This window comes from Ursus maritimus, unplaced genomic scaffold, assembly GCF_017311325.1.
Source record: "Ursus maritimus isolate PB19 unplaced genomic scaffold, ASM1731132v1 scaffold_13, whole genome shotgun sequence".
Lineage (NCBI taxonomy): Eukaryota > Metazoa > Chordata > Mammalia > Carnivora > Ursidae > Ursus > Ursus maritimus.
Genome location: NW_024423675.1, coordinates 9493273 through 9521086, shown reverse-complemented (window position 1 = coordinate 9521086; position 27814 = coordinate 9493273). Strand labels below are relative to the sequence as shown.

Genomic DNA, 27814 nt, shown 5'->3' with positions numbered 1-27814 from the left:
TACAAAGTAATTCATTATACTCACCTCAGCATATTTAAATATGTGTGAAATTTTCATAATCAAAAGTTATTTTTAAACGGGTTGCCACTCGTTTTTAAGAGAACGACACAGCTAAATAGTAAGATTCTTGTTTGCATCGACGTGTACAGTTTCTTACAGAAAACATGGTCAAAGTCCTTATCTAAATGTAGCTAGCTAGGTACACGAACTACTTTCTCAACAAAAGCAGAAGCCCCCTCTGTTAGTTTACTCGATCACCCTGGGAGAGCTGTAGACAGAAGTGATAGTTTTAGCTTTCTCTGGAAGCAGAGGTGCTGCTGTGCCTGGGGCCATGGGGTTGGGAACCTGCAGGGCACCATGATGGCATGGGTACATTCTGAGCTTCTATTTAGTCAAAAGCTCTAAAAGAGATTGCCTACCCCAGGAGCGGCACGAGCATATTAAAACAGATAATTACGTTTCATGCTCCAGCCTCTCAATCACGAATCCTACTGTCTACGTTGCTGTCTTATTTATTCAGCTTACGTGGAAGGTGTGTCTAACGGTGTTCTTCCACAGGTCTCTGATGTAACAGTCTCCCTAAGAAAAATGGACAGAAGAACCTTACCTTCCACGTGGACAATGATGGCAGCATCTTACCTGGCTTCTCTCTTCCAAACCACCCTTTATGTAGATGTCCATCATTTTTCTAAAACAGGCCTATGACTCTCGAACTTCCATTCAAGAGACCTTCATACATAGAGAAAAGAAAGACCAAACTCCATGTTCCATCATTTAAAGACCTCTACCAGCTGGTCTGTGATGACTTCAACAATAGTTTCAACTTATTCTCTGTGCCTCTTTCTTCCTAACCACCCTCTTCTTTTTTTTTTTTAAATCCCTGATGGCACATGTTTTGATTCTTTGAACTGATCGTGAATCTTGCCAGTTCCCTCACTTCCAAGTTGAACAAAATCATTTGCATGTGTTTTTATCTTTGTAAAAGTTGTGATTTTCTTCTTTTGCTGGCAAAATCTTTGTGTGACTGCATGTATGTTTACCCCTATCTTCTTGTGTTTTTGTTTCTAGTACATTCTTTCCGTTCATTGTCCCATGTGGTAACACTACATCGCAGTACTGTCACTTCTGGTCACGAGGATTTGACTTCGACTTTATCCTTAGTGCTCTGTGCAGTGCTTTGGCGTATTGTCAGGCACTTGCTGTATGGAGTGAGATGTGAGAGGGGGATGCAATCTTTGAAGTCTCCTGGGTCTGTGGCTTCAAGAGGGGGAGGCACACCTTCCTTGGGCTCTGGGATTGCCTCGGTCCACTGCCACCCACTTCAGGCCCGACCCCACTCTCAGGCTACCTGCTATGTTGTATTCTTTTTCCAATGCTGCATAGCTAGTCACCACAAACTTAGAGGCTTAAGACCATATCCATTTCTTATCTCATAGTTCTGTAGATCGGAGGACCAGGTGGGCTTGTCTGGGTTCTCTGCTCAGGGTCACTAGGCGTCATCGAATTCTGCCAACCACACCTGCCTCCCTGTCTTGGCTAACGGTGGCACATCGAACAGAAATGATACTCAGCAAGGGCTTGTGTGCACTCAAGTTTAGGGGCAGGTAGGGAATTCCTAGAGACGGAGGGAGGGAGAAGCTAGCAAAAAAGGAGACAATCAGGATAGAGGGCACAAACTGACAATGAGAAAGTGCTCACTAAAGTTTATGGGCAAGGGTACTTCATATACCTCCTAGGGTATCCACCATTTTATAAACAACAGGCTAAATGCACCGTCTGAGATACCTCTAATGTGGTTAAAATACTAGACTATTGGGGCACCTGGGTGGCTCAGTCGTTAAGCGTCTGCCTTCAGCTCAGGGCGTGATCCCGGCTCCTCCGCTGGGAGCCTGCTTCTTCCTCTCCCACTCCCCCTGCTTGTGTTCCCTCTCTCTCTGTGTCTCTCTGTCAAATAAATAAATAAAATCCTTAAAAAAAAAATACTAGACTATTGCAATAATGTATTAATGAAATAAATTATATAAAAAAACTAATTACTATAAAGTACTAACCAAACTTAAAGTATTAAAATGTTTCATATTATATTAATATGTTTGATATATAAAAGATAGCTAACAGTTCTTGTATGTTTATTATATGTCAAGTCCTATGCCTTCACATTGCTTATGTCTCTCAGCAATCCTGTCCGGTGAGTAGTATTGTTATTCCCATTTTACAGGTGAAGAAACTGATTAAAAGAAAAATTTGGGGACTTACCCAGAAATCATGCAGTCGGGATGATAGAACCAAAATTCAAATGCAGGTCTACTGCCAGTCATTCATAAACATTATGTAATCTATGGATATGAAAGAAAGCGTGAAAGAGGCAGTTACAATGAGAAAGAAAGGGCCAGACCTGAGGACAGACCGACAGATGGAGAGAACAAACATGATCCCTACCTCCGGAATTACTGAGTTGGGTTCACTAGCTACGGTAAGCTGCTCTAGTTACAATTTCACATCTTTTAAGGAGAACGTCTGGAATTCCCTGTTTCGTATTCATCTGTTTTCATAACTTTCGAAATGAAAATGAGTTCTTGGGCATTTGCTTGTTATTTATGACTTTGCACATTTTTTTTCCCTTGCCAATTCGTCAGGGGTACCTTCTGTAACTGGGACCAAGATGAAGAATTATCGTACTGATTAAATTGCGGGCGACAGAACAAAATGACCTCATTAGAATCAACCCCAAACCTAGCCATGAGGAAACGTTCCTTACTTACATAAAAAGCAAGATCATGGGGTCGTGGAGGGGCGGCTACACTAGGAAAGCAATCTGATGCAGGGAAAGCTGGAGAGGAACAAGGAACGGCAAGTGACGAAGGGAGATGGAGAGCAAGGAGAAACGGTAGGCTGGAAAATAAACACCATTGGAAATGTGGCTATTAGTTTGGGGGGAAAATGTGGATCCTTAGATCACGGGGAGATTTTAAATGTCACTCTGTACATAACTAGATTTGTCTTGTCACTATTATATTTATTGTTTGATTTACCTACTTCTGTATCAATATCATACTGTAGGATTTTATACTGTGTTCTGAGATCTTATAGGGTAAGTCCTCCCTCATTGCTGTTTTTCAAAAACATACTGGTTCCAAAGCAATCTTGAGAACAAAGCTGGAAGCCTCATGCTCCCTGATTTCAAACTACATTACAAATCTACAGTAATTAAGACAGTGTGGTATTGGCATAAAAACAGACATGCTGATCAATGGAACAGAATAGAGAGCTCAGAAATAAACATGTATTAGATACTTCATGTTCTTTATATATACGTTATATTTTTCAACTGTGTGAAACCCATTAATTACTATCATCTCGATTTGAAGATGAGGAGAGTAGGCTCAACCAGAGGGAGTGATTTTCACAAGGATCCACTTCTGGCAGAGGGAACCCATGTAGGGCTTGGTCTCCAGCTCAGGGGCCCTACGTGTCTTTGGGTTTATTTGATATTTACTTGACACTTGTTTAATACCTAGTATGTGTCAGGCACTGTTCAATGTGATGAAATAGCAGTGAACAAAATAGACACAAATTTCTGTCCTCATAGAATTTATATTCTATTATGTTGGCAAGGTCCTGGGTTTATTTCATTCGTATCCTAAGAAATTTATCAACACATACCCATGATAACACTCCATTCAGAGAGATGCTTAATTCTCAGCAGCACCCTGGTCATACTTTCCTTGGGGACCTGGCTTCAACCCTTAACAGGAGAGTTCTGAGCCCAGACTTCCTGTTACTTTGCATATTTTGACAAGAAGAGCTGGAAGTATGCATTTGTATTTGTGATTTGGGTTTTGTTTCCATGATGACTCCCAAGTGATGACGGCCGACTGAGCATTTCCAACGGGAGTACCTCCGCTTCTGTTCTGCTTTTTTGAGGGCTTGAGCAGCACAAGGCCAGGCGATACCGTAGCTGGCACGGGTTGGAAGCTCCTTAAACACTGGATCCAAACTCTACCTGTATGTGCCAATTCAAAGAACCTTTCATTCAGTAATCTCCACAGCCCCCTACACTTCCTGTAACTTGTGTCTCACGTTACTTTTATGCTGCTAGAAGTATGTCTTAAAATGCTGCTATGAGTGTGGTAAAACTTCTACGAAAACGAATTTTTTACTTTCAAAATACTTTAACAGGCAGTAAGCAGAAAGTGCTACCATAACTGTTGAAGCTCATGGACATAATGAGGCAGATGCAAATTTCTTGGCATCCATAGAAATACGAGTATCCGGGCTATAAAGCACCTTGATACAGGCATGCTTAGGTCTCAAAGATGGAAATCTTGGAGCAGCCTGCCACCTTCAGGATAACTTCCCAACTAACTCCACCGGAGAAAACTGGCTTTAGCCTCTATCAATTTCAAAGACCAATCCCAGTAAAAACACATTTCATGACAATCAATGGTGCAAGCTATGTTCCTTGCAATACTCTCACTATGATTAAGTATTATATTTAATAATTACATTAGTTTTCTTTAAATAAAATTTCCCCTTTCTTTGATTATTTTTAAAAAATTATTTTTATTCAATTATCTTTACATCAATTCTTTCCTTGCTTTTCCCTGGTTAAAAACAACCAACCAACTTTATTTTCCTAAAGAAAGCTGAAAACACTAAAAACAGCTCTTACAGGCACAGTCTGTGGAAAATATGGTAACTTTGGAAACCCTGCTTTTAGTGGGTCCTTTTTATGGATTAATGACATTTCTAAAGAATTGTAAATAGAAGGAGCAACACAGTAATCTGGTTAGAAATGGGGAGCAGGAGGAGGCAGGGAGAGAGAGAGAGAATGTGTAGCAACACTGGTGTTTTTTTCTAATATCTTACTGGCTATTCCTTTCACTAAGTTACACAGAAGTCTCCCTGACTTCAAAAGAATGTGAAAGGCAGGACGAATGAGAAATAAGCTAGGGAATGATGCAGTGACTCAGAACTTAATAGTATACAGAAATAACACAAGTTGGTATCAAAAATAAACAGAAGAGAAAGGACAACACGACTGAAACCGATATTGATGTAGGAAAGAACGTTAGGGTTGGGAGCCAAGGGCCACGAAAGAATTCTTGAGATGTCTTTGGTGCAAAAAGGTGATTTCACTAAGCATGGGGACAGGACCCATGGGTAGAAAGAGCTGCACCAGGGTCATGGGGACTGGCCCATTATATACTTTCAAGTTGGGAGGGGGTTAGGGATAGTGTAAGTCTCTAAGGAATTCTGGAAGCAAGGTTTCTTGAGGGGGCTAGCTATTGCTGGGAAAAGGTCATTTATTATCGTCTAATAAAACCTTAGTCATGAGACCCTTCTGATGTATATCGGTGGGCCATATGCTTGGGGGTGATTGCCAACATGTATCTTGGGGGGTTTAGAGATGAAGTTTCCAAAGGAATTTTTATATGTTAAAGTAGACTTACAGGATCCTGGGGGCAGGGGGAGGGTTCGGGCTAGGGTGCCTTTTGCCCTTAACAAAGTATTAACATTGAGGCAGTTGAGTCCCCAGGGGAATGTCACTCTGCCTGTTTCAAGGACTTGTCAGTGGGCTCTATGTAGTTAGGAAATGTAGTAATTTTTCTTCTGCCTTTGTTTCCCACAACAATACAATCAAGTCAAATTGCCTTAGGAGAGGCAGATGTAAAAGATCTAAGAAAAAGAGAACAAGGGGCGCCTGGGTGGCACGGGCGGTTAAGCGTCTGCCTTCGGCTCAGGGCGTGATCCCAGTGTTCTGGGATGGAGCCCCACGTCAGGTTCCTCCGCTGGGAGCCTGCTTCTTCCTCTCCCACTCCCCCTGCTTATGTTCCCTCTCTCGCTGGCTATCTCTATCTCTGTCAAATAAATAAGTAAAATCTTTAAAAAAAAAAAAAGAAAAAGAGAACAAGGTATTTCAGAAAGGCATCAGGCTTCGGCACAGGAACATAAAGGGCATTTAAATAAAAGAGTGAGAACAAATACTTGTTGGGAAAGAATACACTTCTTATTTTGAGATTTTTATTATCGTTATTTTTTTTGAGATTTATTTTTATTTTTTTAAGTCATCTCTGCACCCAACCTGAAACTCGAACCCACAACCCTGAGATGAAAAGTTCCACGCTGCTCCCACCAGCCAGTTCCCCCAAAGAACACACTTTCATTATTTTCCTCTTGGGAAACAGGAAAGGGTGATTTTAGGACCTTCCCTTATCTGGTGCACTTAGTTCCATTTTTATTGGCCTTTCTTTGGCTACACTGTCCTGTCAAAGGATTTCAAGGTCAATGTCCTTACCACTTTGATTCTCTATTCAGCCAGCAACTTCGGAATCACATGGAAAGCTTGAACCACAGCCGGTGCTCACTCCGGAGGAATTAAATTCCAAAGTCTGCGGTGAGGCCTGGCACTGTTTTAAAGCTTCCCGCCGAAGTGCCCAAGTCTGCAGGGGTGAGAACCTCCGCAGATCGGAAGCCCCGCCTCCTCCCGAGGGACGCAGCCAAAGGTGTGCACAAGCCTCTCGCCCAGAAGGGAGGAGCTCCTTTTGACTCAGGGGGTACACGCGGTGTGCGCCCTCCCGACCGCTAGGGGGCGAGCCGGGCGCACTTAGCGCCCATTTTCCGGTGTGTAGCGGGGTCGAGCCCACAGTGCGCATGCTCGATGCGTCCCAGAGGTCGCAGGCGCCGGTGTTTTCCCACGTGCAGCGTGAAGCAGAGGACATCATGTTGTGAGGAGATGGGGGCCTCGGTGTCTCGCGCAATCAGGAATGTCAACCTAGAGAGCCGGGCAGAACGGGAAATCAGCAAGATGAAGCCCTCTCCCGCTCCCAGGCACCCCTCCACCAAGAGCCTCCTGCAAGAGCAGATGAGCCGTAAGTGGTGCAAGGGCACTTCGGCACTCCGCGCGCGGGCTCCCGGGGCGGGCCGGGCGGTTCCGCGCAGGTTGATCTTGGCGGGGGGTGGAGGGCGGGTAGGACTGGGGTCGGCGGCAAAGTCTGATCAGCCGAGCGCGGAAGGGTGGAGCCCCCAGGCCGGTGACATTGAGAGAGTCGCAGTGCGCCCGCGGCGGAGTGGCGGCTCCGCCCACTTCGTAGTTCCGGCGGTGGCGGCCGCTGCCCCTGCTGCCCCGGCTCTCGGAGGCTTTTATCTTTACTGGCTACCGACTTGCTGCAGGGAATCCGAAAATGGAAGGGATCGTGTGCCTCGGAAATGCTCTCTAGGTATCTTCACAGAGCGATGGACGCCGAGCCCGACCTAGCATTTCGAGTTACGTGTACAGTACTTCCCGTATTGTCCGAGTGGTTGTTAAACAGAAAATTAAGTGGCTGTTTTGTGTTAAGTGTTAGGATCTTAGAGGAAATTTTCTTTGGTTTTAGTATTTGACATTCTTTTTCTTTCCGTAGGCTATCCAGAAATTAAGGGAGAAATTGCTAGAAAAGATGACAAACTGCTGTCGTTACTAAAAGATGTGTACGTTGATTCCAAAGATCCTGTGTCTTCTGTGCAGGTAATGTGTGTCTTAATTCAGCAGATAAGTAACTTAACCTTTTTTGTGCTCCAGGAAAACGATCGAGAGACGTGTGGTAGGTAGTAAAAGAGAGTGAGTGCTCTGCATGTTTGAAACTGTCAGTGTAGTTGTGACCAGAATACAGTGCATTGGCAAAACTTACGCGTCGTGGTGATATTATTTCACAGTTTATAGGATTTGGTAAAGTACTTCTAGTTGTTGTCATTTGAATCACCAAAGGAGAGCCTTACTACTGTTTTCTCATCCTTCACTGGATTGAGTTTTGTTCTAATTTGAGGGATTCCTTTAGTGTTGTGGTGTTGGTGTTTGGTTTTTTTTTTTTAAAGATATGTTCAGATAGGAAATGTAAAAATTTGGAGATTACAGAATACATTGAGACTGGGAACCTATATGTAAATCCATATATAAATGCCAGGCACAAGTGCTTTGTATATAGTTATGAACAAAGCAGACCTCCTTCTTGCTCGCAGTGCTTAGAATATTGTGAGGGACACAGACATTAAACAGATGAGCGACCAAAAGTACATAATTACTGATACGTCTGTGAAGAACAAGTACAGGCACTGTGAGTATATCAGAGGGACCTGTTTGTGATTGGACAGGGTGGCTTCTGAGAAAGTGACATTTAAGCCCCAGACTGAAGGATGAGTCTGAGTTAACTAGATGAATTTGTTGGGGCAGGAAGGTTCTAGGTAGGGGAAAGGGTTTGATTAAAGGAGAGAGAAGTGCCAATGACAACTCCCAGATTTCTTTCCATTCTAAAATTCTCTGGTACTCTGTCTAGATAGGCAATACTGTTTGCACAGAGTTATTAATATAATTTTCATTAGATAAGTGAAATAAAATTCATGTAAAATACGGTTTGTGAATTGTTGCATGTAAGAGCAATTAGAGGGTTCATTTATCACCAGATGTTCCTATAAAAAAGATAGAAGGGTTGATGTTCATATTCTTTGTGTCGAATACTTCCATCAATAGCAGGTGTTGAATAATAACTTACAACTGTTGTTTTTCTTATGCTATACTAAATCATAATTCAAAAATTGGCCCTTGGCGAGTGAAAAAAATTTAACAGTTTTAATGCGTACAGTTACATAGATACATAAAGAGATATATAGTGGTATTAAAATTTTATGGGAGGTATTAGGAAAAGTCTAAAAAGACTCATGGGGGAATGACAATGAAAAAGTTGAAGTACCTATTTATGTTTTGTCCCTTTTTCTCTTTTGGGTAGTTCCTAGTTTTCTTAATTTGCGATGTCTCTAGACATTAGTGATATCATATGTCAAATAATTTATTTTTGTGTGGCTTTTTAACTTACTGCTGTTCAGAATTCTGTCAGATATGTTAGCCTTTTTGTTCTTCATGGTATTGGAAGTCTGGACTCTAACATAAAAACGGTTTTCTGTATTTTCTCTAGTACTCTTACGACTATATATTTTATATTAAAATCTTTATTTGGCAATAAATGTAGTGTTTGGTGTGTGGAGATCTTTTCACCTGTTGTCTAAATATAATTTACTGAATAACCCAGTCTTTTCTCCACTCACTTAAAATACTAATACATATAAGTCTGTTTATGGATTCATCAGTTCTAGTTATTTTTCTATTTTGACACTAGGATCATATTATATTAATTAGTGGAGCTTTGTAATGTATCTTGATACCTGTTAAGACTTTTCTTTTTCCCCAAAAGTTTCGTGGCTCTTGTCACACTATTTTTTTTTCCGGATGAACTTGAGAATCACATTGTCAGGTTCTTTAATTAATTAAAAAGATATATTTATTTGAGATAGAGTGTACCTGCCTAACTCGCAGGGCGGGTGGGGGGTAGGGAGGTGGCCATTCTCAAGCGGACTCCCCGCTGAGCGCAGAGCTCTATGCAGGGTTCATCTCACAACCCTGAGATCAGGACCTGAGCCGAAATCAAGAATCAGATGCTTAACTGAGTGAGCCACCCAGGCGCCCCTCAAATTGTCTAATAAGTCTGATTTGGATTTTGAGTGTAATTGAATTGAAATGTATAGATTAATTTGATAATTAACATCTTTGTATTGAGTCTATGGGGCATAAAGGGAAGGCTGTTACTATGGGATCTTTTTTCACCCTAAGTTTTTTAAGCTATTTATTGCCAGTTTGGCAGAAAGTGAGTGATTTTTGTATTGCAGCTATCCACGTTGCTGTTATTACTAGCTTTTCAGTTGATTCTGTTACTTTTCTGAACGTACTTTCTGTCATCGGCATAGAATTAGAATTTTTCTCTCTGATATTTATACTACTTTTATTATGTTTGTAGCATTAACATAGCAGTGAAAGTTGGTGTTCTATCCTGTTCTTCCTTTATTTAAGGTGCCTCTAATGTTTCAGCATTAATTATAATAAAATCCTAAGGTTTCTGATTAAAAGATACTTCTGTCACATTGGAGACTTTTTTATTTTTAATTTGCTAAGAGTTTTTTTTTTTTAATCAAGAGAGGATGTTGAATTTTATCAAGTTTTTTTCAGTGTCATAATAATTTCATTATTTAATATTAATCAGAAGGGAAATTTGAATAAAAGTAGATATGAAGTGGAAGAAGGATTACCTGGGAATATAAAGTTAAGAGAAGCTTTGAGTTCTGGAAAGCGAAGAAGTTGGGAAGAGTGTTTCAAACCAAAGTTACAGTATAAAGGTAGGAGTGTGTGATGTCTTTGGAGAACAGTTAAGAGTTCATTACAGTCAGGGGAAAGTGTGAGCAATACTTTTGGGAGAAATGAGATAGGATGGACGTAATAGGGATCCAATCATGAAGGTCCTTACTTATCTTGCTAAGGAATTTGGGTTTTATCTTGAGGACAGTGGGTAGTCTTTGAAGAGTTTCGTGTCATATTGGCTTCATAATGGACTGGGAGGGAACAAAATGCATTTTATTGCCATCAAAGGACACCAATTGGAAGGCTTTTGTAGTAGTTCCCACAAGATTCATTGGCTTGGACTAAGGTGACGTAGTGATGGGGAGAGAAGTGAATGGGTTCAAGAGGGACTTAGAAGTCATTATCAACAGGATTTGGTCACTGACTGTGAGGAAGAGGGAGAGGTCAAGTATAATGTAACAGAAGCTTTAAGTTTTGGAATGGGATATGGAGGGAAGTGATATTGGTCACTGAGATAGAGAATATGGGGATAGAATTGGATTTTCAGAGGAAAGAGGTAAGTTTAGTTTTAGATATGTTGATTTTGAGGTGCTGATAGATTTTAAAAAATTAATTTTTTAAAGTGTTTTATTTAGAGAAGGCATGTGTGCACACGTGCAAGCAGGGGGAGGGACAGGGTGAGAGAGAGAGAGAGAATCCTCAAGCAGACTCCCTGCTGAGTGCAGAGCCCAACACATGGGGCTGGGTCCCACAGCGCTGAGATCACGACCTGAGCCAAAATCAGGAGTTGGACACTCAACTGACGGAGCTACCCAGGCGCCCCATTGAGGTGCTTGTAGATTATCCAAGTAGAGATGCCCATTAGGCATTTGGGAATTTAGATCTGTAAGTAAGAAGAGAGGTCTAGGTTTGAGATCAGCTGTGAAAGTTACTAACATGTAGGTATTAACAAAATCCAAGGGGTATGTGGGATTACTTCAGTAGAATGCAAAGAGTAAAAAGAGGACCTGGGCCAGAATTTGGAGCATGCTAACCTTCAGGAGGCAGCTGAAGGGAATCTACAAGAACAAAGAAGGGAACCACTGGAAAGAGAAATGGAAAACTAGGAGAAGGGGTGGCATGGAAACCAAGGGGAAAGATTATTATGGGTGTTGGAGTGGTCAGTAGTATCGGATGCTGTAGTGAGTTCACGTAAAGCCTGAAAAGTGTCCTCTGCAGTAAGATCTAATCCTGGATTAGAGATCCCAACTATCAGTATCTTTAAAGCTTAACTAAGAAGGAAACTGGCCATAAAAGGGACTGTTGGTTCAGGTTTGGTGGCCAATTTTAAAAGGTACTGACTACAGCATTTATATATATATATATATATATTTTTTTTTTTTTTTTTTAAGATTTTATTTATTTATTCAACAGAGACAGAGACAGCCAGTGAGAGAGGGAACACAAGCAGGGGGAGTGAGAGAGGAAGAAGCAGGCTCATAGCAGAGGAGCCTGATGTGGGGCTCGATCCCAGAACGCCGGGATCACGCCCTGAGCCGAAGGCAGACGCTTAACCGCTGTGCCACCCAGGCGCCCCAGCATTTTTATATTTTGACCAAATAGCAGGAGTAGGCAAGGTGCAGTTGAAAGAAAAAGGAAAAAGGAATGATTGGCGTGGCCAGCAACGAATGACATACAGAGCACACAATGTAAAGATTACGCTTGGTTGGTAAGACAGATGGAAAGATGGGTATACATAGGTTGTTTTATGTTTGTTGGGGTATATTGGAAGCATAAGTTTATTTTTTCTCACAAGGCAAGATCTCTAGCAATGTTTGAATTCGTTTAAGGTGTTTGGAGGCATTGAATATAAAATACAAAACTAGGAAATGGAGTGAAGATTATCGAGTAAGCTCTTAGGGCAGAATCAGAATTCCGCCCTTGTAAGACAGTTTTAATCTAATCCATTAGTTTTTGTTCTTTAATATACATGAAATAATGTGAGTGGATACAGTCAACTGTTAATGTTCTAGAACTACCTAAATTTCTTAACAGTGATTGAGCTATAGTTACGTAATGGCCGTGGGGCACAAGTGCCATCAAACTACGTGTCATTGTAAGGAGAAAAGGTAGTTTGGAGAAGCATGTGCAGAATTTATTTGAAGAAGTATAGTGGAAATTTGAGAAACGTGAAAGTAGATATCAAATCTTTTCTCTCATCTTGAAAGCCTTTTGTTTTGTTTTTTGATACTAGGTGAAAGATGCTGGAACACGTCAAGAGCCAAAGGAGTTCAGATTGGCAAAAGGCCGTGACTTTAACATGATGAATATCAAGAACATTCCCAAAGGCAAAATTTCCATTGTAGAGGCATTGACACTTCTCAATAACCATAAACTTTATCCAGAAACGTGGACTGCTGAGAAAATAGCAGAAGAATACTATCTAGAACAGAAAGACGTAAAATCCCTTCTCAAATATTTTGTTACTTTTGAGGTCAAAGTCATCCCTCCTGAAGACAAGAAAGCTATACCGTCAAAATGAAGAAAATTTTGAAATTACTTTTCCTATATGTTCTCCCCATTCCTATGCCCTGTTTAGTTTCTCATTTTCAGCATGTTAAATTATACAAATTACTGAATGTTTAAAGCTCCCTTTTTGGGAGAACGTACTATTTATTGGGCTTTGCTGAATTTTCAGGATTGCTGATAGAATGAATTTTATTTTCTTGTAAAGTTTAATTTGGTTTAGGCATATGTTCATATGAATATCATCAAGACTAAGCAGCACATATATAAATTGATTACAAATAAAAAACTTAAATTGTAATTTTAGGCACATCATATCATCAGCTTTTAGATTGGTCTTATGGCCTCTTGGGAAATGTCAGGAATCTCATTTACATTCAAAGTGTCGCCGTCCAATTTAGGTGGTTAATTTATTCTTCGTATGGAATTGTGAAAGTAAGAGTTTTCCTAACTCTTATGACTATGATATTTTCTTGTTAGGGAAAGGGAGACTTAACAGGGAGGTAGGATAACAGTATCCCAAATGAAAGCAGACAGGAAAGTGGAGACAAAATCGAGAGTACATTTTATTATTACAGGGAATAAGAGTTAGTGAGGACTTCTCTTGTTTTGAACTGTTTTATTTATGTATGGAATAACTTCTTAAAATTATAAGAAGGTATTTTCAAAATTTTAGCCATCTCTGTTTTGACCAACAGGTAGATCCAAAAAGCTTTCAGAGAGGCAGGCAGTTGTAGGAGCTATTAGGAAATGTAACTTCTCTGGATTTAATATAAAAATACAAGAAAATCGTAAAGGGTTAAATCGCAGAACCATGGTAAATGAAATTTAGTGACAAATTATATATATTTTCTAATTTCTAAAAATACTGGTTGAAAGGAGAGGAGAAAATTGCAAGAAGTAGCTTAAAATTTGAACATTGGAAGGGACCTGGGAAATTGCTCTTCCATCCGTTGAACCAGCTTAGGAGTACAGTGTGTACCAGTACTAGGGTCTTGAGTGAGATTGTATACGTTTAGCTGTGTCGTATTACCACTTGTGGGATCTTAGGTAGATTGTGTAACCTCTTTGAGACTGAATTTCCTCTATAAAATGAGTATAACGCTGCCTTATTTAAATCTAATGGTTACTGTGAAGATAAATGATAATAAAGGACTCAACGAATACGACTTATTTTTTGCAGTTAAGAACAGAGAGCTGGGGAGTTTCATGACCCGTTTGGGATTATTCTCTAGTTTATGACATAGCCAGGCCCAGAAACTAGGCTTTCAGATTCCTAGTGGTGTTTTTTCTGCTGTGCCTAAAGGAAGCATATTTCAGAAGAGCAGAAAGTGTACGTTGTAGGAATATTGGAGAATGTGGTAAGAAAAATTCAGGTTATCTGTGTCTTTCTGAAGGAAGACAGACATTTTACTACTTCCCAGGGATTCCCCTGGAAATGCTCTGGAAGATGGTAAGAATCCAGCATGATGATAGAATGAAGCATTTGCAATGCTGAGAGGAGAAAAATGGACTGAGATGGGGAATTTTTTAACTTGTTTTCAACTGCACTGTCTGTATGTGAATAAACTGTACCTTGTTTATATGTGGTTCAAAACAGTAGTTCTTTTAAGAAAACAACTATGAAATTGCATTTTAAAACTCCATATATCAGTCATCAAAACTCTTTATCAAATAAAGGTCAGTACTTGAATTACTAAGACTACTATTTCTGAGCCATCTTCCCTGTTCAAATCTATACTGTGGTTAGGCATCTGTAAATCTGGCTGTTACATGGTGTCACATGATAAAATAAAGTACTTCCCAAAAATTTCATTAGCCTCTTACCGCTTTTTATTGTATGGAGAGCACTTGGGTAGTGGTGTCACAGAGAGCATGGAGTTTAGGTTCAGAAAACCTAGGTGTAGATCTCAGCATCACCACTAGCCACGTGATCTCAGAAGTAAAATGGGTAACCATTGATAACATCTTAAAATCAATGACTGTGCTGGGCACTGATCTCAGTCCTTACCTTTACTAGCCTGCTTAATAGTAGGAAGAGAAGTACTATTAACCATATTTTACAGGGAAATTGAAGCACAGAGTTCTAAAATAACTTCAAAGATTACCTAGTAAGTGTTGGAACCTGGGTTTAAACCTTCATAGGTTATTTTCAAAACCCTGTGCTTCTGAATGCCCTACTGCGTTACCTCTCTGGGATCATACGAATTAGGTGATGGCGTTGAAGGTGCAGGACTACTCAGTGCCCACTGCATATGAGAGTCATCGAATAACATGTCTGGGCCCTCTGCTACGACAGACTGGTTTAATAAGGTGCCTATGTTGGTGGGCTCTAGATCAGGGATGTTTTTAACAATATTTAATGACTAGTGTGGCAGCAGACTCCAGTGTGTGCTGACCATCTGTGCAAGCTGAATAACCACAGTGTCTGGATCTAAAGGTTATTGTGAAGAAAAGGAAGGAGGAGGAGATGGGGGGGGTGGCTTTGAAGGAGAGAAGCTTTTCAGAGCCCGAAGAGGGGAAGAGGAAAGAATACCTGGAGATGAAAGATTTGGCATTAGCAAGGTTAGGAGAGGAGAGAGGAAGGTTAATTATTGGTGGGCAGGAGGACTGGGGTCCAGAGAGCCGATAAAAGCCACCCAAGTGGGTAGATTTGGCAAAGTTCTAAGATAAACAGGGTTTCCATATAATTTACTGCCCAAACTGGGACACTTGAAAAGGGCATCAATTGCATTCGGACATCAGGGACAAGAGCATAAACAAATGTCTTAGATAAACTAAGGAGGTGTGGTCATCCTAACCACAAAAGGCACTGATGGAGCTCTTGAAGGGCATCTCACCACAAACCACTCAGAAATGGCCCCTCTCTGTGCCAGAGGGCTCTGCTTGGCCCCAACAAATGCATGGACATCCCCACCATATCTACTCCATGCCCTTAAACACCCATAATCCCAAGAAAAGGGGGGGGCCTGGACAGTAAGTGGTGGTGTGATTAAGAAGCTTGTACCCATAACTCGAGGTACTGAACTGAAGCATCTCCAAGCACCTTGAACTGGGGCCATGCTCTAAGATAGTTTGTCAGGTACAAGTTGGAAACATGTAAGAAATGAGCACACATAAAGGATTAAAGAATTTTCATGCATCTTATATAGCCATCATTCATTTTTTGGTAGCTACTCTATCTTGCTTGCCCGACAAAGACCAATCCATGAAATACTTTGAGAGAAGGAATATCTGTTTATCTGGATACTCCATTTCTCCTGTTTTAGGAATAATAGGACTGAGTTACTCATTAGGAGAAAAGATGAAATATCAGAAGCACTTAGATCTAAATCCCTATATAAAAACCAAAGCTTTACATTCAGAGCATTTGGGTCACTCATCCGTGGTCTTTGCCATTGTCAGTGCTCCAACAGGAGAACTGTGTCTTGGGAACACAAGTGAGTAGAATTGTAGAAGAGGAACTCACCAGTTAGAACAGAATCCTGAGCACACATGTTCTGTCATTTTTTACTGTGTTGATGTAAAGTATGTAGTAGGTAAATTGCTTCCTTTTTGCTTCCTGTGGGGAAAAAAGCAATAGGTGGGTGATTATAAAGATGGATAATTTGGGAACAGGAATTTAGTCAAAAACGGGATAAGCCAGTACTTGGGAGTTGGGTAGTAATGCCCGACATGAAAGGAAATAGATCACAGTGCACAGTCTTGATCAGGAATATTTCTCAGTTGTGCAAGGGAATATAACCTCTGGAAGAGTTAATTTAGTTTTGAAAGAGGAAAACCATGACAGTGCTACCTGACTGATGATATATTCTGCTTATGGCTCCAAAGCAAGCAAGCTAATAAAAAGATGTATGTAAAGGGAAAGGTTGTTTACTGACAGCCAGAACTGGAAATGTGGGGGGGGGGGGGACCGAGGAAAAAAATAAACAATGTTTTATGTATTTCTAAAATAAGCCTCAGGCCTTTCTCTTATTTCAGAAAGATATGTATTGATTAAATTTAATACATGTATATTTGGTAGTAAAAATTCCGTTTAGAGATAATGATTTTGAGCAATTTTGCTGTTTTAGTATACTTTGTAACACCTATGTATGAGAAATATCATAGCCAAATTTTTCTTTAAATGTCTTCCTGCATTTTGAAGTAAGCATAATACAAGTCGTGCAATAATTTAACTGAACTGTGTAATGATGATTATTACTTTTATTTTAGAATTATTTATAATTTCCTTTCATTTTTCAGTAATGATCATTACATAATGGTATATTTTTGTATAATATTCTCTTTTTTTTTCAATATATGGTATTATGATTTCACATATCTTTATATGGGTGATGAGCATGTAAACAGATGCTGCTTTTTAATTACCCAAATAAAAAACAATACAAATGGTCTCCTATTTATTATTAAGATTAGTGTAGAGAAGCCCTTGCATAGAATATTCAACTCTCATTAACTCTATTCATTGTTCCTTAGGCTGTTATCCATTCATTAATCAGCCATTTCTGTATCAGCCTTCCTGCTCGTCCTGGTCTGCAGCAGATGCCATTGGTTCCGAAAAGGAGCTTAGAAATGGAAAAACCACTTAAAATTCGAAAGAAGTGAGAGGAACGGAGGGAGGGAGAGAGGGGGAGGAAAAGGGAGAGAAGCAAAAAGAGAGAGAGAGAGATAGATAGATTATTTTTTGCTTTATAAATATTCCAGGAATACCACATCACCAAAGCAAAATGAGTACCTTTTCTCCTCTTCGGTTATTTTTTTTTTATTACATCCTTTCCCTTTATTGCTGGCCCTGGTGCTTCTGGAGGACTAGCAAAATGTAAGATAAAAGACTTTTTGAAGGACTAGATTTAAGAGATCTTAAAGCCTCGGGGCGCCTGGGTGGCACAGCGGTTGAGCGTCTGCCTTCGGCTCAGGGCGTGATCCCGGCGTTGTGGGATCGAGCCCCACATCGAGCCCCACATCGGGCTCCTCCGCTGTGAGCCTGCTTCTTCCTCTCCCACTCCCCCTGCTTGTGTTCCCTCTCTCGCTGGCTGTCTCTATCTCTGTCGAATAAATAAATAAAATCTTAAAAAAAAAAAAAAAAAAGAGATCTTAAAGCCTCAAAACAACATTCTTAATGAGGCCTTTAAATATTTAGGTTGCCACGTTCTATTTTCTTAAGAGGCCCACTTTTAGGTAGGTCAAATGTATGACCCACTTCTGAATGTAGATATAAGATTAATAGCACGATTTTTTTAAAAAGTTCTCTGCTTGCTCAGGTAACTTATTAAGCAAAAAGAAGACATTTAAACCTTGCTTAAGAGTTTTTTAAATGTGGCCTGTCAAGTCATTTCCTCAAATCAATAATATTGCTAATTATTCAAGTATTTATTTGTTCACCACAAACATTTATTGATCTGTTTATGGTGTGCCAGGTACAATTCTAGAAGCTGGGGATGCAGCTGGGAGGATAAAGTCTCGCGGAGCTTACACTTTCACAATGTTGGCTGCTATTTCAGTTACCTGTTGCTATTGCACAGCAAACCACCTCAAAACCTAGCAGCTTAAAACAATTCGTTACTATGTCTCATAGTTTTGCAGATTGCGGACGCTGAGCCGGCAGTTCTCCCTTGAGATCTCGTGCAGCTGGGGCTGGGGCTGGTGTCGTCTGAAAGCTAAACTGGGCTGGGCATCCAGGATGGCCCACTCCTCTGGCAGGCAGCTGATGAAAGTTCAACTGAGACTGGATTAGAACATCCATAGGCAAGCTCTCCATGTGGCCTGGGCTTCCCGTAGTGCTGCAGCTTGGGAGGGTCCACAGACATACGTAGTCCCTGCTTCCCTATGGGAAAAGTGTCAAAGAACTTCTTGCCATCTTTGCCCTTTGCAGTGCAGCACATCAGGAAGTCTCATTGTGGTGGTGTGAACCATGACAGCTAGGTGAAGGGGGCATGGGCCATTTTCTCTGTAAAATGACTATTTCTTCCCTTTTAATTAATGAGATACTGATTAGGAAGGGGTGTGAGAGGTACTGGAAGCATTCTGTGTCTTGACCTGGGTGGAAAATGCATTAGTACATACATATGTACAAATACATCAAGCTGTGCATTTCAAAATACTATTCATACTTTAGTTTATTATGCTTAATACCTCAGTAAAAAATTAAAAAATCAAAGTTGCCATCTTCACCTTCCTCTCTTGCCCAGTTGCACTTTGGTTGGTTGGTTTGTCAGTGATGCCTCTGGTCTCTCGATTACAGATTGTAAAACTCAGATACCTCGGGCTGTTCTCTAACACACACACACACACACACACACACACACACACACACACACACACACACCCTGCTCCCTTCAGCTTTAGGCCACAGTCATGACTCTCCGTGATTTGTTTTCCAACTGGCATTCAGACTGATTTTTTCTTTAAAAATGCAAATGAGAAACTGTTGCTCCCCTGCGTTACGTTCATCCCATCAGCCCTAGGATAAAAGCCAAATTTATTAAATTACAAGGCACTCCATGTCTGCTTAGTCTCTCCAAACTCATCTCGTATGACTTTCTCAGTGTGAACTCCAGCCTTCCCAATGAAGTTTCCTACTGATGTATGTATTTACCTATGATCTAAAGTGCAAAATAACACCTCACTGGTTTATTGGATGGTAATTTAGTTCAATTCGGTTGAATGACTATTATTAAGTATTAATTGAGTGCGATCTCTGAGCTGGGTACAGAGGTAAGAGTTATGGTAAGGAATTAACACAGCCCTTGCTTCCTGTTCGGATAAGAGTACAAATTATCCCACTACAGGGCAGAATTTAATAAGTGCCCTAAGAAGTATAAACACAGGGCACTGGGAATTCAAAGGAAGGAGAGATGAGAACCCTCCTGAGCAGAGTTTATTTGCCTTAATTAATGCTATTGTCCTAAGGAAAAGGAAACTGCCATTTAAGGGGGAAAATCATATAAAAGTAATTAGTCCATCAAAGAACTGAGTTTCCAGAGAGCCCAGTCCCTCTGGCTCTAAGGCATATTTGGTGCCTGTGCAGGCAGGTTTTCCACTCCCTATGAACACACTTTCACTTTTCTTGAGAGGCTATTGAAAGCACTTGCCTTTTGTGTGGTTTTGATTTTCTTATGCTGGTAGATACGGTTTCTATGTTTCATTCCTCCTTGCAGAGCTCCACGGGGGCTGGCTGCACTGCAGGCTGAGGCTCTCACTGTGACACTCACTGTGGGGTTTTGTGCGGGACCGAACATGCTCTCCAGAGAGAGAGAGTTCTTTCATGTTTACAGAGAAGATGTGACCTCTAGCAAAGTCCCCGATCTTCCTATTTCATTAGATACCTAATGTCCCTTTTTTACCTAGTATTTATATTTATCTACATTAGAGTCCTTTGATCACGTAGCCACTATGGAAGAGCTGACTGTACTGGTGTGTTAGGACTCTGCCGTAACAAAGTGCCACAGACCTGGTAGCCTAACTGACAGAAATGTTCTCACAGTCCTAGAGTCTAGAAGTCTGAGATCAAAGTGTCAGCAGCGTTGTTTCTTCTGGGGCCTCACTCCTTAGTTTGAAGATAGCCATCTTCTCCCTCTGTCTTCACACGGCCTTTCCTCTGTACCTGTCTGTGTCCTAGTCTCCTCTTTTTATAAGAACGCCAGCACATTGGATTGGGGCCCATCCTAATGATCTTCCTTAACCTTAATCACCTCTTTGATGGCCCTTTCTCCAAATATGGTCACATTCTGAGGTGCTACGGGGTAGGACTTCGACACATGAATTTTGAGGGAACACAATTCAATCCATAACATCGACCTACGTCAGATTTTAGCTGCATATAATTATTTTTTAGGGACGTAATTTGGTCTTGGCGTCTTTTACATTGCATAAAGTTCAATTTAGTTTATGCTGCAGTTCAGCCTCAGCATTTCTGTTAATGATAACTGGGTGCAGTGCCCATCGTAACATCATCTAGCGCTGGGTGGTATCTTACGATAAGGTCCAAGTCTTTCGCTTTGCAGGCTCAGGTATGGTGTGTAAAGTCAAATAATTAAATGCAGACGGTAGAACTCAGGGTCTTGATTCCCTGATTCACCGTGCAATGTTACACCCATCTTGTAACATCACTTAATCTCCTAAAATTGACCAGGAAACACTGCAAAGATTTTAGTCTTTTGTCCTTAGGAATGAAATTAGTAGTAGGTCTAGTTTTAAGCTTATACTAAGACTTTTTAGTGCTTTGAAAATATTCACAACCCATATGCAATACCTATGATAATTTTTCGTAAGTGAATTAGGGGTTATGGAGCATATGAACAAGGCACATCTGTGTTCAAATGTCAGCTTCTCCCACCGATTAACAAGTTACTTAAATGTTCTCAATTTCATCTCCCCACCAGTGAAGTTCCCCAATGTCTGATCTTCACGATCTTGAGAATAGAACAAAAGCCACATCATAGTAGCAATGTACCATTTTAATACAGTTCCCTACCATAACTGTGATAATGATTAAAATATCGTTTTCTAGGCCTATGACAAAATCTTTTCTTGCTATGATTTTCTTTACAGCTTTATAAATCTGAACCCTTTTACTTCACAAGTGTCCCCAGATTTATGAACTTGTATTACAATTTTGAGTTTTTTTCAGAATTTATAATACAGTTTATAAGTATAAAATAAAGTGGTTTCAGTGAAAGTTTAGTCAGTTAAAAGGAAAGAGACTTCTGTAAAAGAATGTCTAATGCTTTGAGAGAACTTATCATGGGAGATAGTAGGAGATATAAGACATTGGAGAGAGGATTAATTCTCTTTTTTTTTTTCGCTTATTTATTTATTCTGGGGGGGAGATAACAGCAGGGGTGGGGAAGGAGCAGAGGCAGAGGGGGACAGCCTCAAGTGGACCCTAAGCTGAGCACAGAGCCTGACGTGGGATGCGATTCCAGGACCCTGAAATCATGACCTGAGCCAAAACCAAGAGCTGGACACTCAACCAACTGAGCCACAGGTGCCCTGAGAAGATTAATTCTTAAACATTTAACTTGCTACACAGTGTAACATAGTCAGACTCCATCAGTTGAGATTTTAGTATTTGGCAGTGCTGAATAGAAGCAGACTATTTAAATAAAAGTGATCTCTAAGAAGAAAGCAAGCAATAGTTATCTGAGCAAACTGTTAGTTTGAGGCAAGTGTTGGTAACACATTTAGCTTGTCCTGGAGAATAATTTGCTTTTATTTATTTTTACTTATTTTATTTATTTATTTATTTATTTTAAAGATTTTATTTATTTATTTGACAGAGAGAGACAGCCAGCGAGAGAGGGAACACAAGCAGGGGGAGTGGGAGAGGAAGAAGCAGGCTCATAGCAGAGGAGCCTGATGTGGGGCTCGATCCCAGAACAACAGGATGACACCCTGAGCCGAAGGCAGACGCTTAATGACTGCGCCACCCAGGCGCCCCGGCCTTGCATTCTTTTATCCCACATCTCTCTGCCCCCTACCGAGGATTATGCCTTTGGTTTCTTTACTTTCACAAGTTTAGAGGACCTAGACTATCCTGTATTGCTAGAGCCTGTCTTACATCACATTCTATCTTGAGACTGTGCAGGCTTGCTGTTTGCCTCATCTTTGATGAATCACTGCTGGCCTTTGAGGTGCACACACATAGTTCTGCATAGTATCCTTGGTGATGGGATGCTGATAGAGGCTTTCAAATGCTAATTAATGAGACCTTCATACTTCAGGCATCTCCAGGGCTCCAGGAAGAAAGGTCAGCTACCTAAATGAGACTCCTAAAGGCAGGTACCAAAAGTTCTCTCCTCTCTTAACAACATCTTATTATGTTTATTATGGCACATGGGTTGTCCTGGTCATCGTAAGGGAGAGGAGGCAGAGCCAGGAAGGGGTAGTGAAAGGTCTTGTTTTGAGGGCAAGGAAGTAGGCTGTAACATCTTTTACCTAAAGCTCATTCTCATTAAAGGTTCTCGGCTATCATGTTACTTACATCTGTGATTTTCCATGTATGTTTTCCATTTATATTATTTCATATATTTTTTCCATATATAATAAATATGCCTAAGAATCCTCAAAAAGTAAGAAGAGACCTGTGATACTTGGGCTTCTGATCTCCCATCTGACTAGCCTCTGCCACCACTTGAGCCTCGGGACTTACATGTATAGTCATGTCCCGAGCGCAATAGTGGTACATTATTCCTATTCTATTCATCATTAACCACATTTAGAGTTTTCAAAGATATTTCTCCAGTTCTACTGCTAATGCAGTTGATTTTAACAATTAATTAATTGTTACTTAATAAATTAAATTGTTAATTAATTGAAACACAGTCAAGTAAATATTTGACCCTTACCATTCTCTAAGTCTCCACTACTGACAGAATTAATCTGTCGTAACGCTTAGGTCTCACACAGAGACCTAAGATTCTGGCAAAAGTTCTCATATCTAACAGTTTTGACCGAGAGAGCTTTGAGTGGCCAGTCGTCATCATAGAGTTTTCCTGGGCCTCTCTCCTTCCCAGCTGATTGCGACAGCACTGATTTTAAATGGACACGCTATCAGTCTGACCTTGGAGGCTTTGCAGGGTCCTGCACACAATTATGGGAATGAAAGATGAAGAACGGCCTTCCTCCACACTGTCTGCTGTATTAACTCAGGATTGGGAGGAGTGGGTTGTCCTAGGTTTTGTTCCAGCCTCTCCGAAACATCAAAGAATGAGATAAAGCAACCAGACACCTCGGTATTAGAAAACTCTTTGTTCAAAAGGTGAAGGTGGAGCAGCAAGCTAAATTATCGTTTATCTCATGAAAATGTGCCTTCCCCGTTGTCAGTTAGGAGAGAGGAGGTCACGTCTCTTTTTGAAAAAAGGAAAATAGGAAAAGTTGGCAAGAATTTGAATATGGTTTGGAGTGGATTTTTCCTTGGATTTTCAAGAATAGTATTTGCATATATAAATACTTTTACTTATTCTAGATGTGAAAGAGGAAAATCACCATTTCTGAGGAGGGGTGAGCCAGAGATGAAAATACAATACGGAGGTGCTAAAATAATGCTAGTATCTGCAGCCATGTTGATTTACTTTCACTGTTGCAGCTGAGGGCATAGAGAAAAGAGGTTAAGCTATTTTCCTCTTCTAGGATTCAAACTCTTTTTTCTTTCCCAGAAGCCTTTTTTTTTCTTTGCAGAATGTTTATTTTTTCAGCGTGGTGTACAATTTAACGAATCATTTATCTTCATTCATCATGTCGTATACTTAGGACTTCATAAACATCTTGTTCTCAGAAGGATTCCAGAAGAAACTGAAGTCACACAGGCTTATTCTCTGCTTCATCTCAGAACAACACAACAATATTTTCTAGGTATTTCTATTTTTACCCTATAATGAGAACACTCGATCTAAAATTGCACACAGCCCTGAGCTGTTACATTTCTGGTTCACTTTAACCTGAATAAGGCCTTCAGGTTTTCCTGAAATCAGATGTGTGGGATGCCCGTTTTCAAGGCAGTACCTGGCTTGTTACCATCAGAATTCAATGTTTATTTCTCATTGTAATGAAAAAGGCTCTTTGCTTGTCCAACCAGCCGTAATTTTTCACCAGCTCTGAATAAACATTTCAACCCATAACGAGTCGTTGTTGGATTTGATGAAGAAAATGGAATTCGAGACAGAGTAATTTACATCCATGCTGGCCACCCATTAAAGTTTTTCAACAAACGTGGGTGAGGCAACAAGATGGAAATAGTTTTCAAAATGTGGGGAAACAGTTGACAAAGACTGATGTTACCGCTCTGTGAAATGTGCTGTTCTGTGGAAACAAACAAACAAAACAGGCAAAGCTGCTGTCCTTGCTGGTGTGACTGACTGGTGTGCAGACCTCCTGCTCCACGACAAACTTTCCACGGAGGTGAGATTGGATTCCCAAGAGCAAGGCCTGGCCTTCCAACGTGGGAGCTGACCCCGCCACGCATTCCAGCACGCTCCCATCCTCCAGACGGGAGCTCTGATCTGGAAGGAAGGCAGTCTGAGGAAGACGGTTCCTGGGTCAAAGGCGCCTGGGTCTGCTCGCCCTCGACTCTGTGTGGCACTCCCGGAACTGGTGCCCACCCCCACCCCCGCCCGCTAGTCGGATCGTTTGGGGCAGAGACTCTTTTGCTGAGCATCGGTGAATTCACAACTCTCCCAGGTGTGCTAAGGAATTCTCTGTAATCCAACCTCTACTGCCTGGGAAGTTGCTCAGGATAGGCTGCCTGAGTCTCTCACGTTTCCCCTTTACCCCTACAAACCACTGGATGCGTTTTTCTCAGATAATCAAGGGAACATTCAAATGACCAGGTTACCAACGTTAGCTTTTAAGCTTTCCACGCTTTCAAAGCTCTGGACTTGTTGCAAGAAAATGTCCTTCTTAGTGTGAAATTGTAGATTTGACTTACAGTGGAATGCTGGGAAACGTCGAGGAGCCTCAGAATGATCAGTGATGGCATAGGTGAGTGGGCTCCCACAAGAAGGGGGGAAGGGAAGCTTGCAAATCCAGTCAGTCATCAGAGGCTGCAAAGTGCAAACCTTCTCAGCATTCAGCATTACTCCCTGGAGCAAGGCGCCACACGGCCCATCTTCTAAGTCACCATTTTTCCCTGCAGCCTCTGTGCCCTATCAGAGAAGAGACAATCATGCCTAATTTTATATTCACTGGTTGAATTTCTTTAAACCACTTTAAATATCACAGCAGCATTCTTAACCATAAACAGAAATGTTGTTCTGAACTGATTATTTAAATGAGTTTGTCACTTTCACAGACTGGAAATTGTTTAGGGGATTTTGTTTCCAAAAGAACTTTAGAAAGTACTTAGCAAAGATCTTTTATTAAAGTGAGACAAGTGATAAAGAACCGAATCTTTCTAAAATTACAGATTATGAATCACCGGAAAAACTGATGGCGTATGCATATCAAATCTGTGCTTGAAAACATCATATTGCCAGAAGGCTGTGACTGGAATGGAGAGTAGAAAAAAAGATACAAAACGTCAATGACGAATGTGTAACAATGATCAGCTAGATCATTTTTGGCAGAAAAGCAGGCCTGGTAACTATATTTTTGCTTCGCTACTAGACATTACCAACTTTAGATGCTGAACAGAGATACTTGTGTGATGGTTCCTAGAAAAGAAAAATCAGAGTTTTTTAAAAGATATTGACATGTATGTAAGCTGTTTGCTTACAATGGCGATGCCTTGTTTTTAAATAATGGTGTTGGGTTTGTGACAGTTACTTGATTCTGATATCTGAGGGTATGATGACTATACATAATCTGAGAAAATGAGGGGTACCTTGTGGCTCAGTTGGTTAAGCTCCTGCCTTTGGCTCAGGTCATGATGCTGGGGTCCTGGGATCAAGCCCAGCATCACATCAGGCTCCCTGCTCAGCGGGGAGTCTGCTTCTCCCTCTCCTTCTGCCCCTCCCCCCTGCTTGTGTGTGCTCTCTCTGTCTCTCAAATATATATATAATCTAAGAAAATGAGAGAAAAATGTCTGTCCTCAAAGGTCCTGTGGGCGAGAGCAACAGATTGATACTGTTGAGTTTTGCTCCTTCTCCTTCTTCCTCCCCATCCTCCTCCCCCTGTCCCTGTCCTCCTTCTTTTTTTTTTCCCTGTCCTCCTTCTTCTGTCCCTCCCTCCTCCTCTTCTTCTTCCTCTCCTCCTCCCCTTCCTCTTCCTGCTCCTCGCCTTCCTCCTCCTTCCCCTCCTCCCCCTCCTCCTCCTCCTTCTCTTCTTCTTCTTCTTCTTCTTCTTCTTCCTTATTTTTTAAAGCAAGGGGATTCTCTTTTAGGACCATCTCCAATATCCCACTTAACGCATCTTCTTTGAGAAGTCATGACTGCACCAGGGAGCTCTATTGTAGGTGTTAGTTGTGCTTGTCCCTGTAGGGCAGAAGGAGTTCATTAAGTTAAAAAAAAAGAAAAGGAAAGAAAAAGAAAAACTATGTGTTTGAGTTTGAAATGTGGACTTTCCCTCATTGAAAGTAGAGTGATCTTTTATTTTTCTGCATGTCCTCTAACATGGAGCAGAGAAAATGGTGAGTAAATGATTTTTGAACAAGTGAATAATCACATTCAGAATGGAGCAGATTTCCGTACAGACAGAATCTGATATGTATCATACCTAGAACTGATACGATGCATCAAAAAAAATTTTTTTTAATGGAGAGAGAATTGTTTTTCTCTCATGTGTCTTCACAATACCACTACTTCTTAGTAGACAGTACCCCTTCTGGAGTAATATTGAGGGAAGCAGATTGCGGAAGGCTTCATAAGCCATGCCAAAGCGCTTACACTTGATGTGTTCGCTCTGGAGAGTCACTGAAGGATTTAGAGGATCCAAGGAACTTAATGAGAATGGTTGTGTGCAGGACAGTTGGGGCTGGGAACTAGGGGATGCAAAGTAGGATTCTGTTATAATTTTCCAGGTGTTGCAGGAAAGAGAACTGGTCTTAGATACGGTCAGTAGAAATGGAAAAGAGATGGATTTGAGAGGTACTTTGAAAAATTATAAAGTCCTTGATCGTTGGAATTCTGTCTCCTTGTCTCTGTGTCTGCTCCAGCACCACGGGATAAAGGGACTCTCAGGATCCAGTAGGCATGTGTCAGTGTAAATTGAACTGTGGGACAAACATAGCACATAAGACTACATAAAAAACAATAATGCCTACAATGCCGTGGTGGGTGGTTTAGAGGTGCAAATTCAGTTATATTCCGAAGAATGATTCTAAATAGGAAAATGGTGAGATCCTTGAGAGAGACTTCTCTGGGTTGAGGGTCATAATCAAACACCAATTCCATACTTATTTATGGTGTCTTTGAGCTGTCCCCAGACACAATTCCTTGATCCTTCTCTGAGCTCCAGGGACATTTGATTCACTAAAGTGTATTGTTGCTCTTATCACATCGTATTACTATTAGTTCCCTCCTATTATAACTTCTTGAAGGTAGGGACCTAATCATGCTGTTTTTGAAAACACTGAGGTACAATTGTCATTCAGTAAAGTGCACACATCCTTACTGTACAGCTCAGTTACTTTCTCCTTCTGTATACACCCATGTAGCCACTACCTAGCTCAAGATGTAGAATACTTAAATCACCCCAGAAAGTTCTCTTCTG

General features: G+C 40.9%; 1 protein-coding gene across 1 annotated transcript; it reads left to right on the top strand.

Moving 5' to 3' along the window:
• Nucleotides 1–6651: 6651 nt before the first annotated feature.
• Nucleotides 6652–14482, top strand: NDUFAF4 (NADH:ubiquinone oxidoreductase complex assembly factor 4). The gene is made up of 3 exons (XM_008705026.2): nucleotides 6652–6872; nucleotides 7404–7507; nucleotides 12396–14482. Exons 1-3 carry the CDS (start codon nucleotides 6662–6664, stop codon nucleotides 12681–12683), a joined length of 603 nt encoding a protein of 200 aa, XP_008703248.2. The 5' UTR covers nucleotides 6652–6661; the 3' UTR covers nucleotides 12684–14482.
• Nucleotides 14483–27814: the final 13332 nt, after the last annotated feature.